Genomic DNA, 19,237 nt, shown 5'->3' with positions numbered 1-19,237 from the left:
TTAATTAGCCTGATGAAGTTGAATTGTCTTGTTTTAGTGGATGCTAGCCGTCATCATTTGTATGTAATGGAATTTCCCTGGAGTCTAATGTTAGCTTGTGTCCATGTTATACTAAATTCAACTTGGATAGCGCTACTTATGTTAGGGCTTTGGGACCACTCCTTCAACATTGTTAGCTATCCATTTTGTAGATGATTACAATGTTTATGTTAAGATAATATATAAATATATATAAAAAATATATATATATATATATAAAAAATATTATCTTAACATAAACATTGTAATCATGCTTGTTATGGTTATAGCTGATGAATCCTATGTGGATCTGTCTATACTACGAACTGATCATAAGTGTAAATTGATTTTTCAGAGATATGTCAAGAGCTTCCTCATTGATGCAAAAGTGATGGATGATTGTGAGAGCTTAAAGAGGAATCATTTTCTTGAAGGCACCTTTGGACTGTTTCAGTAGTGTATCCTACCTTAGTCATTATGTCTGTCCACTGATTGGACAGAGTTTGCTTCATGCCACATCTGCCAATCCCACTGACCTAAGGAGATTGTTAGAAAATTAGTGTAATCCTCACATGATGTGTGTGTGTCTGTGTGTGTGCGTGTGCATGCGTTTCCATGCCTAACAGACGGATCCACAGAGTAATCCCGTTAGCATGACTGTTCCCCATGTCCAGCTCATCAACCCAGAGAACCAGATTGTTGAGGTGAGTTGACCTGGTTGTCTCGGCCTGGCTGTGAGTGGCCAGCAGTGAGAATCATACACACAAACTAGGACCAGGCAGGACTTTGTTTATGGAGTAATTGTCCCTTACTTAACAACTATGAGCGGTGAAAATTGTTTCTGAAGAAGTTCCTTAACATAGGAAGGAATTGCTTCACTTCTTTGTAGCACAACTCAGTCATCACAACAGTCTGTAGTCACTGGCTCTGTCCATTATTTACAGTTTACTAGTTTTCATGCAGCCCAGGATCCATTTCATAGATTCTTCTCAGACACGCATAATCAAATATATATACACGTGTTCACATACTCAAACATAATTCACACAGGTTTAATGCTAACACACAAATACTGTGAAACACAAAAATCACCAGATCATTGCATTCTTGCAGGGATTTTAATAGAATACCTGAACTTTGAAACATGTATATTAGGATTCAAATAGATTTAGATTTTATATTACGTTTTGATACTTGCCACACATGTACACAAGCATATAACGCAGACGACCAGAGGGCAGTACTATTGACCAAAAATGTTTGCGTATTTATTGTTAAGACGGATGGCAGCATGGCACTGGACAGTGACGAAGGGGAGGAACCATCTCCCGAAGCCATGGCTCGCTACCTTTCGATGAGGCGTCATACTGTGGGTGTACCAGACCAAAGGTAACGCAACACTCAGCTGTTTCTAATGTGTGCAAAGAAATTGTCTCAGTGCTTTTCTTAAACCCACCAACGAATCAAATGAAATAGTTTTTTTATAGCCTGTTAAATAAGGAGTTGAAGATCACAAATAAGACATATTTATTGGTGGGTGTAGTGATGCAAGGATAGTGTTGGTTATTTAAGGTTTATTAAATAATTTAACTAGCACTGACTCTTTCCTTTCCTTCTCCCTCCCTCACAGGACAGAGATGCAGGAGGACCTCCAGAAATTACCAGCGGGTTTCCCTCGTGGTGCAGTGCCCCAGCCTCCTTTCCCTGCACTGGCGCCCGCCATGGGCCAAATGCATACTCTCATGCCAACACAAAGCTTGCAGCCCACACAGCAGCTGGAGTACAAGGTACTGTCAGTAGGGTTAGAATAAGTCACGAAAGGGTGGGGATATTCTGCTTTTTCACTGCAGTAAGAAAAACGTTGATAACATCAGAGCTTTGGCACGGGGCCCCTGGAAGTAATTAGTTAATTTGCAAAAACCTCCATAGAGGCTCAAAATACCAACCCTGTTGATCTTCCCCTCCAATCTGACTTCCTGTGTCTGCTGATTCTCCAGGAGCAGTCCTTACTGCAGCCACCTACTCTGCAGCTGCTCAACGGCATGGGGCCTCTTGGTCGAAGAGCTTCGGACGGCGGGGCCAACATCCAACTACACGCGCAGCTCCTCAAGAGGCCCCGGGGGCCTTCACCACTTGTTGCCAGCCCGGTGAGGATTTCTGCATGTGTGCAATTTGTGTATTCTCCCCTCATATAAACTGTACCTGTATTGACTGGTAAACTCTCGCCTCTCATAGCACCCTATCCCTGCAGTACCTCCAGTGGATGAGGAGGGTTCAGATGGAGAGCCAGACCAAGAGGCAGTACAGAGGTAACCTACCAAGATTGTTTTAGGTGAAGGGCTACACCGTTCAGAAGTGCTGTCTAAACTGGATACTCTGGAGAGCATGGATGTTGAAATGAGGATAGTTAGCGTAAAAAATGAGTGATTTGAGAAAACAACAAACAATTTTGATTGAAATTGAATAATTAAAATGATTTAGCAGTCGGAATGCAGATCCACATCACTGCGTCTGCAAGCAACCATTTATAGGCCTGAATACACAAGGGCAGTGAAATGCAGCACTTGGCATAGTCAGCAGAGGGTAAGTGCATATGTTCACTGAATAGAATGAAAGCAAAACTAGATGTTTATGTGAGAATTTCAAGGCAGAGTCTGCCATGTTGGAGGAACTAGCTAGAGTGGCCAGATTTTGAAAATATCCAACCGAAAAAATACCACTCCCTCCCTTCAGGCTTTCCTTCAACACATGAGCGCAGTCTGTCTGACTAGCTTTTCTGGAGTATGAGTCCACAACACTGATGAGAGGATTGGCCGCCACCACTGGGCCCCTTGTTTGTTCTGTACTAACCACTGACTGACAGCCTCTCTTTAGTTTTTCAGTCTAACAAATAAACAGCTGTTAAATGCCATAATCATATAAACATATGTCAAACAGTTGTGACAAATGTAATGTTACCTATTAGTTATTATCAGCTCAGAGGCTGTGCTTTGTGCTGTTAGCTCACGACATAACAGTCTGACGTGGCCACCAGCAGCTCTCTCTTGTAAGAGCTTTGACATAGGAACTGATATTATTTCAGAGTAAGGATAGGCACAGGTTTGGTATATGGAGTTGAGGTGTCAGATTCAGGAGTCCCAGTTAGGGTTTCCCAGTTGATCCTCTTCAGACAGCACCTTCTGTAGACTTCGCTGGTGTCCTGGGTTGCTGGGAGTGAGTGCCTCTAGGCTGCTCTGCTTTTTCCCCCACGGACTGTGGCCACTCTGCTGTGGTGCTTACCCTATCTACCCTCTTTTCTCCATTGCGCAAGTGCCGTCTCCCACAGTTCCAAAATCAAATCCAGCCTTCTTATCTCTCAAACTCTTTGGCCAAGGGCTTCATTATCTCTCATTTCAGTACAAGCCAAATTATTCTCTGGGCTTTCTCACCCTTTGTCACATAGCTTTGCTAACTCTGAAGCTTGCGAAACCAGTGATTTAAAAATAGCAACCAGTCCAATCCATAAACTGAAAGCTGGGGGGTTGTGGGATACCCGTAAGCTATAACATCCATCTATGGTGTAATTTTTATCTATGTTTTTCTGATTGGCTAAGATGATATGAATGATGGCACCCACTGGCAGAGGTGGGAAGGGGAGGGCCTTTCCCCCCGTCTCCATTAGCCAATGAGGACAGAGAGCTGACCAGCGCTGCTTCCTGTCTCCCACCCTCACCCCCGTCCTCCCCCCTCCCTGCGGCCCAGGTACCTGGCGAACCGCTCCAAGCGCCACACGACGCACGCACTAATGAGCACATCGCATGGCGAGCCCTCGGCAGAGTCACAGCGGCCCCAGGGCCCCCGCCAGAGGGGGGGCTGGGCCCTCGACACACACACCCGGTGAGGGGACACGCCCGCTCCGAGCTGTATATGCACAAACACAGACACAAACATTAAATGGGCATATTAAGCCTATCTCTATCTTTTTCTCTCTCTCTCATACACACACACACTTACTTGCATACACAGAAGATCTTTCACACACACTGGTGATGATGTACTCACACCAGGTAATAACATGCACCTCCCAAACAGGAAGGATATTATTTGTCAGTAGTGGGGTAGGAGGTGTATGGCACATTATTTTGAATCGTGGCTTACTGATGATGTGGAGAAATGTCTATTACTTCCCAAAAAACCTGAAAAGAACAGGTATGTAACAGGTTCTCTCCAAAAATTTAGCAGATTGTCCTTGTATTAGCAGCCCCTCACAGCATCTGCTAGTGGCTAGCAAATGCTTCGATCTGGTAGCCACTTTCTGATGGAAAAACCCGTTCCCTTTATGAAAGTGACAGCTGCGTCATTCTTTCCTGTCAAATATCCGTCTTGTTCAGTAATTTAGTTCCTTAAAAGCCTTTTATTGGCAGCGTTGCCCTCAGTTTCCTTATAGCGGTATGTATATAGTGTAACTTACCTTTTAACTGATGATCCGCCGTGACATTTATTATCGTGAGGGTTTTTGTCTCCTATACTTGTGGGTCAATGTCTCAGGGTTTTTAAAAGTGATGGAAAACGTTCTCACTGTGCAACTATCAAAATAATAGGACCAGCCTCTAAAACCTGAGTCATAGCCAATAGTGTGCAGATCCTCTTCCAACTTAAAATTCCCTCCATAACTGCTCTCTCATGATTGACAGGATGGATGAAATCATTTGAAGAATAGCTACTGGATCAGTTTTTTTGACATCTCCGTTGAAGAGCTAAAGCTTACCCATGTGTTTGTTTCTGTGTCTGTGTGACTGAATATGGTTGTGTCAATGTGTCTGTGTTACCTGTCATGTTGTGTGTGTGTGTGTGTGGGTATGTGTGTATGTGCATACACACGTGTTTGTGTCTGCTCCCTGTGGTCCCTTCCTCCTCAGATCCAGCTACAAGGACTGTAACACCCTTCATCTCCCCATGGAGCGCTTCTCACCTGTCAGACGGTTCTCTGACGGTGCCGCCACCATCCAGGCCTTCAAGGCTCATCTGGAGAACAGCAGCCTTATTAAGCAACTCAAACAGGTACATCGGCATACTTGAAAACATAAGTTTAGTACTTTTTTTCTCAGTGTCTCAGTGGAGCTAAGGCAACATTTGTGTTGGAGAGTCACACAATGACTGAACAATAACTTCACTGAGTGCTAAGATATCAGAAACTCTCCTCTGGTCTGTACTTTCCGCAACCCCCCTACCTTATCAGCTGCTCAAATAAGAAGGGCCACTAGGTGCTTGCAAACACTGATGCAACACATTTGGCTCCCAAGGCAAAAAGTGCAGAAATAGTCAGACATTGCAGCTAGTGTGATGCAATTTTTACTCTCTCGGGAATACAAACCAAGATCCATGGCAGAGGTAAACTCAGTGATGCAGCAGTCAGTGTGGAAGCATTTGTTTACTGGATATAGACCAATGGGATGAGCCCCCATCCGCCCCCACACTTGCTGACTGGTGCATTCTGCTCCTTATGCTGTCTCCTGTAGTCTTGGCTATCATTTGAGTGCAAAACAGAAACAGTCAAACTACAGTAAGGAGGTAATGGCAGAAAACTGCTCAGGGCTGCTGAGCTTGCCACGCTGTGAGGTCCATGTTTGTGAATTCTTATTAGTTCATGGTTTTCAAATAACCCACTCTCTTTTTCCTCACCCTTTTCCGTTTTAATTAGTTTTTAGTGGATTCATTTCAAGTTACAGTATTGCAAAACGAAAAATGAGCTGCATCATTTAATTAGGCTGCGTGCCATTATTCAGCACTGACTACCTGTGTTTGTCCCTCGAGCTCAGATCAGGCCGTCAGGACCCACTAATGTCCTGTCGTGGGGTAGGATCCACTCCAGGGCACCATTTCTTTGTTTAACTAATTCTGTCTCATGAAATATACTAGACTATCAATTTGAAATTATGATAAATAATTAACTTAATAACTAAATAAGCATATAGATAGCTAATTAAAGGATTTGGGACTTCATGACAGCATATAAGACATCATGTACTCTTATACAACTTTAACAGAGACCAGTAAGTATACTCAAAAGCATTTATGAAAACATAGCAAAGTCAAACACACAATATAGTCCAACTAAATGTTCCTAAGTATACAGCAATAGGGTGAGAGAGAGAGAGAGAGAGTGTGTCTGTGTGTGTGTGTGTGTGTGTGTGTGTGTGTGTGTGTGTGTGTGTGTGTGTGTGTGTGTGTGTGTGTGAGATGAAAAAGAATAAAAGAGAGGTCCTTTGTTGTGATGCTTGCGTTGAATAAACCAGGCTGGAAAAAGTTTGTGGTTCTGAAGTCAAAAAGTGGTCCTTGTCCTTGCTGTGTTCTGGGTACTGGTTGGAGGAAGCTCTTCACACTATAGCAATAGCAAATGAGTGTTAGTTAGCTGAGATGAGTATTTGTATAACGCCTTTCTAGTCATTTTGACTACTCAAAGCGCTTTTACATTATACATCATTCATACAGGAGGAATCCAAGTTGGAGGAGACTATTCTTTCACACACACACACTTACACACTGAAGCTGCTTCAGGAGCAAGTTGGGGTTCAGTGTCTTGCCCACACTGACTCATAGGAGCCGGGGATCGAACCACCGACCTTCGGATATAGGGATGACCCACTCTTCCTCTGAGCCCTGAGGGCCTTTTTAGCTGTAGTTCAGAACAAGGTCCCAAGAGAAGAGGTGAAGAGTTCCTGAAGAAAGAGAGCAGCAAAGCCAGACCCTCAGCAGATTCTAGGAGAGAAAAAACAATGGAGTGAATTTTGTATATGGGTTATGTGACACATAGTGACCAATGGGAGCTGGAAGCTAGGTCAGTGGTTGCATTTCGCACATAGTTGTGAAAAACTCTGAGTTCACAAAAAGGACCCCTTCTGTCCAGACAAAGAAACGTGTAGCACCCACCCTTTTGAGATGGTGGAGGCCCGACGCCTTGTGTGACTCCTAATGCCTAAACCAAACACTTTGTGTTAACAAAGTGAGAGGTGAAACACAGCATCAAAATACATCTCCCGTTGACAGATATCAGACTTCAAACTATCAACATTAAAACATTTTATTCTGTGCTGCCAACATGTAGGACTATATTCACAAACCTGCATGTAATCACACTTTAAAAGCACTGTACAACAAAATGGAAGTTTAGGTTTTTTCTATGGTGTTTGAAACATTACAAGTAGGACTTTACCCTCAAACAGAGAAAGGTGTGATGATCCTGACAAAAAGATGGTTAAAGTTAAAGTGTTGATAGATCACGATGATGGGGATCAAAGTCAGGTCTTGAGATATTTATTAAGAGTCTAATGACACTATTTACTCCAGATATGACTTCACTTATCTCTACCTTACTGTTTTTGCTGTTAGTGATCAAGTGATGACCAAAGCGTAAACTAGGTGAACCAGTTTGTCCGTTATTGTTAAGCACAATTTAGACTCACACAGCATTTCCTAAGGTGAGTGCAAACTCGAAACCTGAGAAAAACTCAAGCTGTTTCTTGAGACCTCACATAATTCGTAGTGACACTGCAAAGAGATTACCTCACGCAGTAGGAGGCGCTGGTAGGAGAAGGATAATCATCATGTTCACAGTGAGTGCTTCATCTTAGGCATGCACTGACGTATAGGGATTATCTTTACCCTCAAGTGTTAAGAGGGTTAATATGGATAGAAGATAGAGGTTAGCACACACATGACCTTTACAGAGGAAAGACCACATGTTCACTACTCGAAGTATGCACATTTTATAACTGGGATGGAACTTGGAATAAACGAGTGCAGGGATGATTATACATCATACATGTTGTAGCTGCTCATACAAGCCTGTTGTTTTTTGGACTTAACAAAGTTAAGTGAGGTTTTATTATTTCTCTCACATGTGGCAGGAAAGGGCACCTGTGTTTTGCATGCCATCTGACTAGCTAACAGTCAGCGAGCTGATAACACCTGGTGTTTAACTTTAGTTCCACTTGGAGACATAAAGTAGATTGTGTGATTAGTTCATGGTGTTCAGTGTCAAAGTAGAATTTGCATAGACACTTATTGCCAGCAAGATGGTGTTTTCTTACAAATTTTGTGAGCAGTTGTGTATGGAAGCTACATGTTGCCACTTATGGTTGATGAATTGATAAATTATTGTTGATATATTTTACTCTGGCAAGACAAGAATATTAAATTTTAGTACTAGATTCAACACATTGCCCTCTGTTGAAATTACTTCCATTGTTAGCATGTAAACTTAGTATTTGGGGTACGTTCCTGTGCCTGCAGGAGTGTGAGCAGCTCCAGAAACTGTACGCTGCCCAACAGGATGAGCGCTTCTTGGAGCACACCCAGCAACAGCATGTTCTCTACCAGCAAGAGCAACAAATCCTCCACCAGCAAATCCAGGTATTTGAAGCTGACAAATAGCTGTCATAAAGATGTTATTACAAGCCCCATGGTGGTTAGAGAAAGCACTGATTCACTGATTGGGTATGTTCACAACAGTGTATAACCTGCAGGGCAGGTAAAGCACTGTGACCACACTTGCATGGCATTGCCAAAGCCCGTATCTAGTCTTACATTATGCATGCTTAAGGGAAAATGATCTCAGTATGGTGAAAAGTGTAGTGACATAGTCTCAGGAGTCAGTATAGTATCTCTTGGTGATAAGTCAGAAGTGATAGGGATAACTTCAACTTAGGTAAAACCCAAAACAGAACTCAAATACATAGTGCTGCGTATTGATCTGGTTATCCTACACTGATATCCTACACTGTTTTCTCTTTTGTCTCCTTAACTTGATTATTTGGGACATTCACACTTTACATTAGCACTTTTATCATCTCACACAGTCATAATCATGTTAACAAATCATATTTAAGTTTTGAGTCAAATGTAATGTGTCTTTACCTGCAGGGTCTGTCTTTAGGCCATGGAGAGAGCCAGCCCAGTCACCTAACCCACCAGCTCCAGAGGTGAACGCACAGATGCATGTATCACTCAGCAGCTATGAACAGTGAACAAGCTGATACTGTGGCACAGTGCTGTCGTCTGAAGTGTTGCATCAATGTCGCATCTCTTTCTTCTCCTGCTCTGTCCCGTCCACCTTCAGGTTGCGCATCCAGCCCTCCAGCCCTCCGCCAACACATCCAAGCAACCACCTCTTCAGACAGCCCAACCAGAGCCCCCCACCTGGCTCCGCAGGCATAATGCAAGGGCATGGTTAGTTATACGGTGCTTAAACGCTTGTAACTGATGTAGATGCACTGGGTTTTGTAAATCAGGAGAGTAAATAGAAATGAATCTATCATCTCTGAATCTATTTCTGATCTTAATCTTGAGGTCACACCTTAGCCTTTACTCACTACTATTGAATTATTATTGACTTATTATGCAGAGATCACTCTCAAACTATGCAAGACTTTGAACTTACACAGGTTCAATTGTTCCCTCTTTGTAAAGATTTGCTCTCATTGCCAGAGGGATTATGATGCATCAAATAAATTGTATACGATGATGTGAACCTTCAGTATCTTTCGCCAGAGGTTTTGCTCTCATGCCTCCTCTCCTCTCCTAGGAAGTCCATCAGCAGTGCAGTACCAGCATGCCAACCCAACACTGTATCAAGGCCAGAGTGGCAGCCCACCTCCAACAGGCATGGCTCGTGTCTCTCTACCAACCAATCAACAAACAACATCTGCACGCCCACCTGTCCCACTGGCACAGGGCGTACCCCAACAACAGCAGGTGACCACAAAGAGCCAGTCAAATTGTTCTCTCCGTTTATTGTTACATATATTGTTTCAAAAGAGTTCCCTCTGCATAAGGCTTCAATCTAAATGATCTGTTTTGGCATTTTATTCAAATATTAGATTAAGCTCTGAATAAGATTTTAATTGGTGGTGACACTCGCCCCAGTCATTACACAGACATTATCTTTGGTTTTTCAGGTGACCATTCAGGTTCAGGAAGTGGAGCTCGGAGGTGGGACGCAGAGACAAGGCAGCTTTTTGTCCACACCAGGGGGACACAGAGTTCTCGGGAAGCAGCTGAGCGCAGACAACGCCGACTCACACAGGTGACCCCACCATTCTGTCACCACGTCCCCTGGAGGCGGCCACTCCCTTCCAACAATACCAATGGACTGTTTCCGTGTCTTCTTCTGCCATCTTTGTCATTATTACTCTCCATGACTTTGCCACTCACATCTGACACCTTCATGCTATTTGCTGTATTTTTTATGTTTTAATTGTATGCTTATGACATTTTTTTATGTTTTACCTTTCTGCAACATTGATGAATTTTTTTTTACAAATGGTAGTTTGAAGCAGGCCAGAGATTTGATATGTGAGAGGGCAGGCTTTGAGGACACTTTTTGTCACAAGTACTGAAAATTAATTTAAATTCCTCATCAACTTTGCTGAGATGACATCCTCAACAAATTCTCCACCTCAGGGTAGCTGGGTGAGTCGCTCGATGTAACTTGAAATGTTATGACTACGTGTGCATGTAGAGGAGATCAATCAGCCTGTGACCCCTGACTTCACAGCTCCATGAACAGTCCCCTGTAACCAGGGTTGCCTTCACTGAGAGAGCGTTAAACAGTCTTCAAATACACACTTCATCAAAATATATCCTTTGGAAATGTCTTGACACCTCTCAGTGAACACTTCAACCTGGACTCGATGTGAAGTGTTTGTTAGGCTATCTGTGTGCTGTAAGTTAATGAAGGCCTTCTGTAGATTGTTGTTGAAAGCTAGCTTTTGTATTTGCACTGCTGTTTGGGAGTTTGTTGATGTTAGACAACAGGCAGCAAATTATTTTCTGCATTTCCTCTTCTCTCTAGTCGCAGTCTTGGTCGCTTTACATCTGGCTATGACCAGGCTCAGTTTAATCCCCACCTCCTCCCTGGCGATGCTGCCTGCCGGGGGGCCTCCGGCGTGGTCGGTTCCTTCAGCCCCTACCTGCAGGGGGCCTCCCTGAAAGTCCCCGGCCTGGAGGAATACCAGAGTGGGGTGGTGGGGACCAACACCTATGGCACCCCGTCTACACTACAGCAGGCCCTGCTCTCTCCAACTCCTTTTGACTACCGCCCCACACAACAGCATGTCACTCCCACCCTACAGGGCCTCCTGTCCCCACGCCACTCTTTAACAGGCCATGCCGACCCCAGGCTGCCCCCCCAAGATCTGGCTGCTTTGCTGAAAAGGCATAGCCCCCGGCCGTGCCCAGCAACCACCCCATCACCCAGTGGTGCGGCCCAAGAGTATGGAGAGATGTTGCTTCTCCGCCAGCTGAGCCAGGGTGAAAGCTTGGAGCCATCTGCACCGCAGAGTGCCTCCGGAGGCCAACACTACCACCACCTCCTCCAGATTCGAGCCCCGGAGGTCCCACCACAACAGCATCCGGCCCAGGTACAGTGTCCCAGTTTACCTCACTCAGAGAGCATGGAGGAGGATGAAGTGCCGGCTGGCTACCACCACCCACACGAGGGCCTGCTGACCAAGGCGGGGGAAGCTCACGAGCTTCTGGGGACTCCTAGAGGTGGCACCCCACCCTACAGCTCCCCTACACACGCGCATGGTGGCTACATAAGGAATGCTCCAGCAACTATAGGTAAGAGCTCCTAACACAGCTGCTATAAAGTCTGGTGTCTATATTAACTGATTGTACTGTTTTTGTTTGCCTCCATTTACATTAAAAGATCTCTGACATCAAGATCAGAGCCTTTTTTTAACTTACGTTGGAGAAATCATTGCACACTATTGTCAGTTTGCACATGTACTCTTCTTTTCTGTCAGAATCTGAGCATGTGGAATGCAGGCCCCCAAGTCAGGCCATGGAGATGCCTGATCATAATGGTGTGGGCTATTCACGAGGTCCCCAGGGTGACGCTTATAGGTGCCGTGGACAACTACAGCGCCATCACACCATCCAGACCTGTGACGATGCCTATGTGAGTGAATGTTCGCAGCTAGTTTCTACAGGCCACACTGATCACATGTTGTTGTGAGACGCTCTAGTTAAGCCTGTCGGTTGAGGGTGGCAGGAACAATCTCACATAATGTCTGTAGCTTGTTAGTATTTGGCTGGGTGTATCTCAGAGTATATGTCGTGTCATTGCTGTGCTGAAGGAAGACGGCAAATGACTGCATGACTGAATGAACTTAGAAGTCACATTAATTTAGATATTTTGGGGGGGGGGGCATCCACACACTGTGAGCATACCCAATAATCCAGACACAGTTCTGACACATCATAGCTGCAAAAAGCTCGTCATTAAGTATCAGTAGAACTTTTCTGTGTACAAAACTGTTCTGTTCTGTCCAGGATCAGGCAGATCCCATGTCTGGGATGAGCTTGTTGGCTGGGAAGGCACTAAGCTCTGCTCGCATGTCAGACATCCTCAGCCAGACGTCACTGACAGGAAGCCAGCAGTTGCACCAGCGGGAAGAGTCGGGTCAGTAGGAAACACGGATTGATTTACCTTTTTTAAAATACACCTGAAACATTGTGTTCCATATCACTGAAAGATGTTCGTTTGTCTCGTAGTATGTGATGTTGAAGGGGATCTCCATGCGGCAGCTTGCTACCCCTCATCCTGCACCAGTGACATGCTCCTCAGCTACAAGCCCCCTGACTTGCAGTATAGCATGGAGCAGGCTGGGGTCTAGCACAGGTATGCATGCACGCGCACACACACACACACACACACACACACACACACACACACACACACACACACACACTCACACACACAGTTACTGAGTTACTGAGCAAAAATTTGATAGTAAGGGATTATATTCACTTTTTATTTAGTAATAATTGAAATAGCTACAAACAAATTTAACACCTACATATACAATTGCATATTCAAGATTTTTCCGTATCTTTAAGGCCTCTGTGTGGCCTCAAGCTGCATCACCTCTTTTATGCTAAAAGGCAAGGCAAGGTACATAAATATATATATATATACACTACTCACAAAAGGTTAGGGATATTCGACTTTCAGGTGAAATTTATGGAAAATGTAAAAAGTGAATGCTACAGTGATATTATATCATGAAAGTAGGGCATTTAAGTAGAAGCATGCAATGGTAATTTCTTCATTTTAAACAATTTATTGAAAGAAAATCTAACAACACTGGTGGGTATACCACAACAAAAAATTTTCAGTGTCTCAATAAATTGGGATGTGGCTAAAGGACGTCCACTCCTCTCCTTTCTGTGACTCTTCCAGTCACTCTGTATCACTGTTACAACCTCCTGATGACACTCTGTGACCCTCTAAGCTCAGTGAACACCTCCATCTGAGGACTTCCTGTCTGAAGCCTCGCAATGGCGAGGTGCTGTTGATCAATTGTTAGGTGTCGTCTTGGTCTCATGATGTCACAATGTGAACAGCATGATGAGGAGGACTGTTTAAATACCAATTCTAACTGAAGCAGGAAATGTATTGGTCGATTCATGGATCAAACCTGTTGTGAATTTTGCTGTTAATCACCTTGTTAGAGAACAGCAACTTGTGCAAAAAGTACTGAAACACTGAACAGTTGGACATGTGCATTCAAAGGTTTAGAGAAGGTCATTAAGTTCACCTGGAAAGGTTAGAATGCATTTTAGGTTCATCCTGAAATTTCACCTAAAAGCCGAATATCCCTAACTTTTTGTGAGTAGTGTATATATATATATGTACCTTGCCTTGCCTTTTAGCATAAAAGAGGTGATGCAGCTTGAGGCCACACAGAGGCCTCCAGACCTTCCAGACACAAGGTAATTCAAAGTGCTTTACAGGGACATAAAACACAACACAATAAAAACAAGACAAAGATTAAATTGCATGTAAAACATAATAAAAGCACAAGGAAATAAATAGTTGAAGCTTAAAAGAAGACGCATTAAAAGACAATAAAAGCATGTGCATACATAGTTACAAATGGCTTGGCTCCACATGACCTTATTAATTACTCTGTGGAGCTCATTTTTATATATATTATAGTTATATAGAATAACCACATAGTAAATTCTTTTGATTTATTTAACATTTGTTGAATATGTATTTTTTTTTTTATGTGTGTGAAGGGACACAGTGATTTTACACAAGTAATATGTGTTTCAGCAATAGAGTTGAAAAAATTACTCTAATTCTGATAATCTGATCATCGGTTTGGCTTTGTTGCTGACACATAAGAAACCTGTTGTCCTGATTATTTGTGCATGTGTCTCTGTGAAATAGGTGTGGTGCTGTGTTAATTCAGCCCACACATGAAGCCTGTATACTGAGACTGTAAAATAAGACACAGGAAACATCTTACAGTGGTTTGTCTCAGTCTGTCTTTGCTCATTAGATTCCATATGCTGTGGAAGCGTTGCCTTCCAAGCTGATATCTAATGGCCTTGAAATTCTACGTGCATTTTGACATATAAGTGTGGGTTTTGTTCGTACTTATAAGAAATAGGCCTTTCAAGATCAGTCAGTTTTGAAACCTTTATCTGTACCTTTGAAATGTGTAGTTCACAGGAGAGAATCTGGGTAACATTAAGTCTCATGTGGGGAAAAAAACAATGAATTGAGATGAATTACAGCAAACTGTGTGATTATTTATTTTTTAGAGGATTGACAGCCCCAGTATAAATATTCACCCCATCATGTCAATATTTTGTAGAGGATATTAAGGACTGTATTTTTCCAGATTGGTGCTTTTTCCTAGACTGTTTGGTTTTGAATGTTTCTTTGTGCTCATGGTGTAGTTTTTGACAAGAAGTTGAGCTGTGGACCTTCCAGATACAGGTCAGTAAACACAAAGCCTGCCTAGGTGGCAAAAAGCATTTATGTAGGTCATTGTTATTATTGTAAAATGAGCACAACATGTACATAACGCAGAAAATACCAGAAAAGTAAGTAAGTAAAATCGAAGCAGCAGAGACTAAAACATCCCACGTTTTAGTCTCTAATATGGGCAAAGCTCCAAAACCCTGGATCCTACATTTCCCATATTGCAACTCTCCTCTGTTTTTCATTAGATAACCGTCATCACCAGGTTACAAATATTCATTGTTTCCTCTTTCCCCTCTTGTCTTCTTTTAGGAAAGGAGGAATCCTGTGCACAGTGGTCCATATCAGCCATCCTGAGTTGTGTTGACTTGAGTTGAGCAGCATCACACCAAACCACCGTTGTCTGCCCAAGCGGGGGCGCTCTACGTCCATCTGTCTGTCTCCGTCTGTCCCTGGGAGGGCAGTCTGCGCGATAGAGTCGGAAGTGTGGGTGGGTGTAGACATTAGAGGGGTGGGGGTCACAGGTGGGGCCTTGGGAGTTCAAAGGTCAAAGTGCCAGCATTTTCTGCACAGACATCCAGCATTCAGTGCTGCAGGTTGTCTACTCTTTTCACCTCCCATCATGGGTAGATTGCAGTTCCACTCCTCCCTCTCTTGACTCAACACCCTCACCTCCTCCCCCTACAAACCGGGCCCACCCCCACCCCCTACACCTACCTGCTGCCCTGACATAATCTTCCCCATTTCATCCTTCGTCTTCTATCAACTGTTGGCATACTTCATTACGTGCCTCATTGGCCAACGCATTGATACAGCCATACTTGCAAGAAACATTGTCCAACAACACAAAGAAACACACACTGCTGCCACAAACCCAAAGTATTCACATAAGGTGTGAGTGTTTGTGTGTGTATGCAATGTGCACGACTGAGAAAAAGAAGTGAGCAAAGGGAAAAAGGTGTCTATGAGGTTCAGTCTGCTCCTCCATCTCTCCCCCTTCTGCTGCCCCACAGCAGATCATTCCGGAGTGGGACACTGGGCGGCAGGCGTTTTGGGTCAGGCTCCAACTGGGCAACAAAACCGCTCCCTCCAAAGATGGAGCTCGGTGACATTGCACAGAACAAACCAGCTCTCTCATAGTAGTTTTTGTTTCCTTCCTGTTCTGGCATTCATTTTCTGTTTTTATTTGATTTTAAAATTTGTTTTTACAACTAATGTCCATGTAGGCATTGTGGTCATTATTGTTACTTTTATTGTTATTACTGTTCTGTTCTGTAAAAGATGTTTTATTATAATGAATATTATTATTATTATTGTCATCATTATTATTATTAAAGGAAAAACAGTTCTGTGTTGCAAGGAAGACAACATTGTTCTTTAATGACTTAAGTAATTCTGCACTTTCTTTTCAAGCTATCCTCTTTGTCTGTTTCCTGCCATCTTTGCAGTTCCTTTCTCACTGTCATGTCGTTACCCCGCTTTTCAAATCCACCCTCCCCACCTCCTGCAGCCCTAGCCCCCACGCCTCCACCTTGTGTTACACCCTCTCTCCTTCCTCCTCTCCCATGTCAGTGACAGTGTGTTGCATTATGGTTAGTTTTACCAGACATTCGCTCCTTTCCTTGTACAGTGATGCCATGTATAGAACGCTATTGCAATTTCTGTATTAAATCTTTTCTTTGTTACTTTTTTGTTGTTTTTAGATGTTGTTGGGGAGGCTTTTTTTTATATTGGTATCGTTTATCATTTGTATTTTTGGATGTCTTCAAAATGTTTGTTTTTGTTTTAATGAATCTTGAGATTTCTAGCCAAAAAGGACAGAGAGAAGAGCCGATGCTCTTTCTGTGTCGTAAAAAGGATTGTTCTTATTTGTTTTAATATCATTATATCGAGACACTTGAATAAGGGGAGAGTAATTATTTTGTTGTTTTTTTTTTGAAATATCATTTCAATCGATGTTGTGACTGTCATTCTTGTTGATGTTGGGCCTGTTTTCTATGGGGCACTTGTGGCAGGCTATACAGGGTCAGGCTTTGGGCTTTGTCTGGGTTGGTTCGGGTGCTACAGAGACTTTACACTCTAAAAAAACAAAGCAGACAAAAAACAAGGGAATAACTTGTATAATAGCTGACATATCATCCTTAACATCACAAGTGTGGAGATGGACAAACCCAAGTCTCTTTCTCTCTCTTGCTGCCCTACTTATCTGCTGTGAACCTCCTGTCATCTTTTACTACATTTGCTTCTGATCGGATGACGCCTTACCGGACTTGGCCCTCCTGCCAAGGCTAACCCCATCACCATGGCAACCAAGGAGGAAACTACAACTACTATTTACTCCCTCTCCTCTCTTTTCGGTTTCGTTACGGCCTTGCTCCCCACCCTGACCCCCAGGCCAGGGAAGATCAGAGGAGGCGATGGCTGGGTTTCATGAACAGTTAATGGATCTTGTTTTAGTTGGATACACCCGTACACACCTCCAAACCACAAAAGGGAAACATTTCAGGAGGTGATCATAGGAACAAACTGGTTGAAGTGATCTTCCACAGCAGAGGAATGCAATGTTGTGGTCAGAGCGGGGTGGGGTGCGTCCACTTTAAACATGTCCACCAAAGTCTGTTCTCTTAGCCGAGTTGGGCTCAGGCACAGCCAGATGGAGGCTACAGCACACTTGGGACCACAGCAGAAGATTTTGCCCACTGTTTTGAATTAAGTTTTATTGTTTGCCCTGTATTTATCTTTCCTTAACAATACCCCTGGTTATTGGGTCTATATTGGGCCAGCAAGATGCTGTGGTGCAAAGAACAAGGCTCCACCTGTATGTGCTTATACTGGCCAGATTTCACAGTGTCTGGCTGCACGATTGACTTTTTGTATGCTATATACATCCTAGAGCTGTAGATGGTGTCACGCAGCGCCTGTGCTTTCCATTTGCACCATGTCACTTCCTGTTTACCAACATTCTCTCCTCTTCAGAGCAGATGGGATTAGCTTTAGCAGTGAATCCAAATCTTGTGATATGTAACAATGTTTTCTGTTTCCTCCCAAACTGAGTCAACGAGTTTCATAGGGCAGAGGAAGCTTGTTTCTGTTCCATCTTGATATTCCCTTCAGCTCTCATCCATTCCTCCTTGAGATCTGACTGTTTCCTCTCATTGTTTACACCAAGTTAGAACAGATATCTGGAAGAGAAAGAATGCCGTGCTTGTTGGCAATTCTAGAGGAAACATCTGGAATGGAAGACTTGTTTTATAGCAGGATAGAAACTCTAAAATTAAGACCAGAGGCTCCGCCTCGTCTAATTTCATGACCAGCACCATGGCTGCTGTGTCAGATCTGTGCTGGGGGGGAGAGCAGAGGCACACAGGAAGGTATGGCTCGAGTGAAAGGAAAGCACTTCAGATGATTCAGAGGTAATGGGGGAGGAGAGCGCTGCTTCACACACATCTTCTGCCTGATCAGATTGACCCTTCTCTCCCTGTTTTTCTGTCCTAACTCTTCCTACCTCCCTGCCCCGCCTTTTCTGTCAATCCCAGCTTCCCTGCTCAGCAAGCCAGCTCTGCTCTGCTCCTGTTTCTTCAGTTCATTTTGGTTTCTATTGGTTCATTTTGTCTTTTTGTTTTCATGTTCATTTCTGTTGAATACAAAAATACTAAAGTACAACAACAATGATTAAAAAGAATATCAACCAAACTGAGATGAATAAATAAATATATATATAAATAAAGATAATTTAAAAAGGTCATGACTTGTATGTCTTTGTGTTGCCTGTTACCCGCTGCTGTCTGCATTCATGACAGAAGACTGATGGCTCTTAAAGTGTAGTGTAGTGTAGGGCTGCGACTCCATTTGCTGATTATTTTTATCTACAAATTCTTTTCCCTATTAAGTGAATCAACAAATATTAAAATTTCCAGAGACTTCAATACTTTTATACACCCCACATCGGCTGCTCAAGCCAAAGATGGAACTTCCCAGAAATGTTGCCTTCGTTAGACTGTTGTTACAAAATGATAATTAAGAGGACAAATCATATCATGTTCACTGTACAAGAAAAAACAGTAACAAAAACTGGAAAACATTTTAGATCCAAGAATTGAGTTATTTACAAACCTTTACTCCAATAATCCCAAAAAGCAAATAAAAAAGGAACATATAACCTCAAAATAGGTTGACTAGTTCCCAACAAAGAGTACGCACATGTTTGTGTGGGACGAGTAGTGTAAAACTTTGACATGTATGTTCTGCTCATAGTGCAGTAATTAACGTGGTTGAGATACACTAATGATGAATAATGATGATGATGACAGGACAAATTATTGCAAAGTACATTCCATTGTGCGGCATATAGATTAAAATCACTTTATAAGAAGCTGAGACCAGTTTCAGTTGTTAGATCAGATTTGATGTTATTCTTATAAATAACTTGTCTTGGATCGAGCGGCCACAGTCAGGGGA

At 43.1% G+C, this 19,237-nt stretch overlaps 1 protein-coding gene across 6 annotated transcripts in view; it reads left to right on the top strand.

Moving 5' to 3' along the window:
- Positions 1–18,513, top strand: part of sik3 (SIK family kinase 3) — a 38,323-nt gene extending 19,810 nt beyond the window's left edge. The window contains exons 10-26 of one of the 6 annotated variants that reach the window (XM_070828898.1): positions 645–722; positions 1,298–1,407; positions 1,649–1,805; positions 2,016–2,165; positions 2,254–2,327; positions 3,760–3,894; positions 4,917–5,058; positions 8,290–8,409; positions 8,920–8,978; positions 9,116–9,225; positions 9,581–9,750; positions 9,954–10,081; positions 10,850–11,619; positions 11,805–11,959; positions 12,334–12,463; positions 12,556–12,682; positions 15,092–18,513. In XM_070828898.1, coding sequence (XP_070684999.1) covers positions 645–722; positions 1,298–1,407; positions 1,649–1,805; positions 2,016–2,165; positions 2,254–2,327; positions 3,760–3,894; positions 4,917–5,058; positions 8,290–8,409; positions 8,920–8,978; positions 9,116–9,225; positions 9,581–9,750; positions 9,954–10,081; positions 10,850–11,619; positions 11,805–11,959; positions 12,334–12,463; positions 12,556–12,677 — 2,610 coding nt within the window. In that variant the 3' untranslated portion in view covers positions 12,678–12,682; positions 15,092–18,513. Of the gene's footprint in view, positions 1–641; positions 723–1,297; positions 1,408–1,648; positions 1,806–2,015; positions 2,166–2,253; positions 2,328–3,759; positions 3,895–4,916; positions 5,059–8,289; positions 8,410–8,919; positions 8,979–9,115; positions 9,226–9,580; positions 9,751–9,953; positions 10,082–10,849; positions 11,620–11,804; positions 11,960–12,333; positions 12,464–12,555; positions 12,683–15,091 lie in introns of all 6 variants that reach the window. The other 5 variants (XM_070828900.1, XM_070828901.1, XM_070828899.1 and 2 more) reach the window with 5 other exon arrangements.
- Positions 18,514–19,237: the final 724 nt, after the last annotated feature.

The sequence above is a fragment of the Pempheris klunzingeri genome, chromosome 4 (genome assembly GCF_042242105.1).
Source record: "Pempheris klunzingeri isolate RE-2024b chromosome 4, fPemKlu1.hap1, whole genome shotgun sequence".
In the NCBI taxonomy this organism is placed as follows: Eukaryota; Metazoa; Chordata; class Actinopteri; order Acropomatiformes; family Pempheridae; genus Pempheris; species Pempheris klunzingeri.
This window is presented reverse-complemented; position numbering and strand designations above follow the sequence as displayed.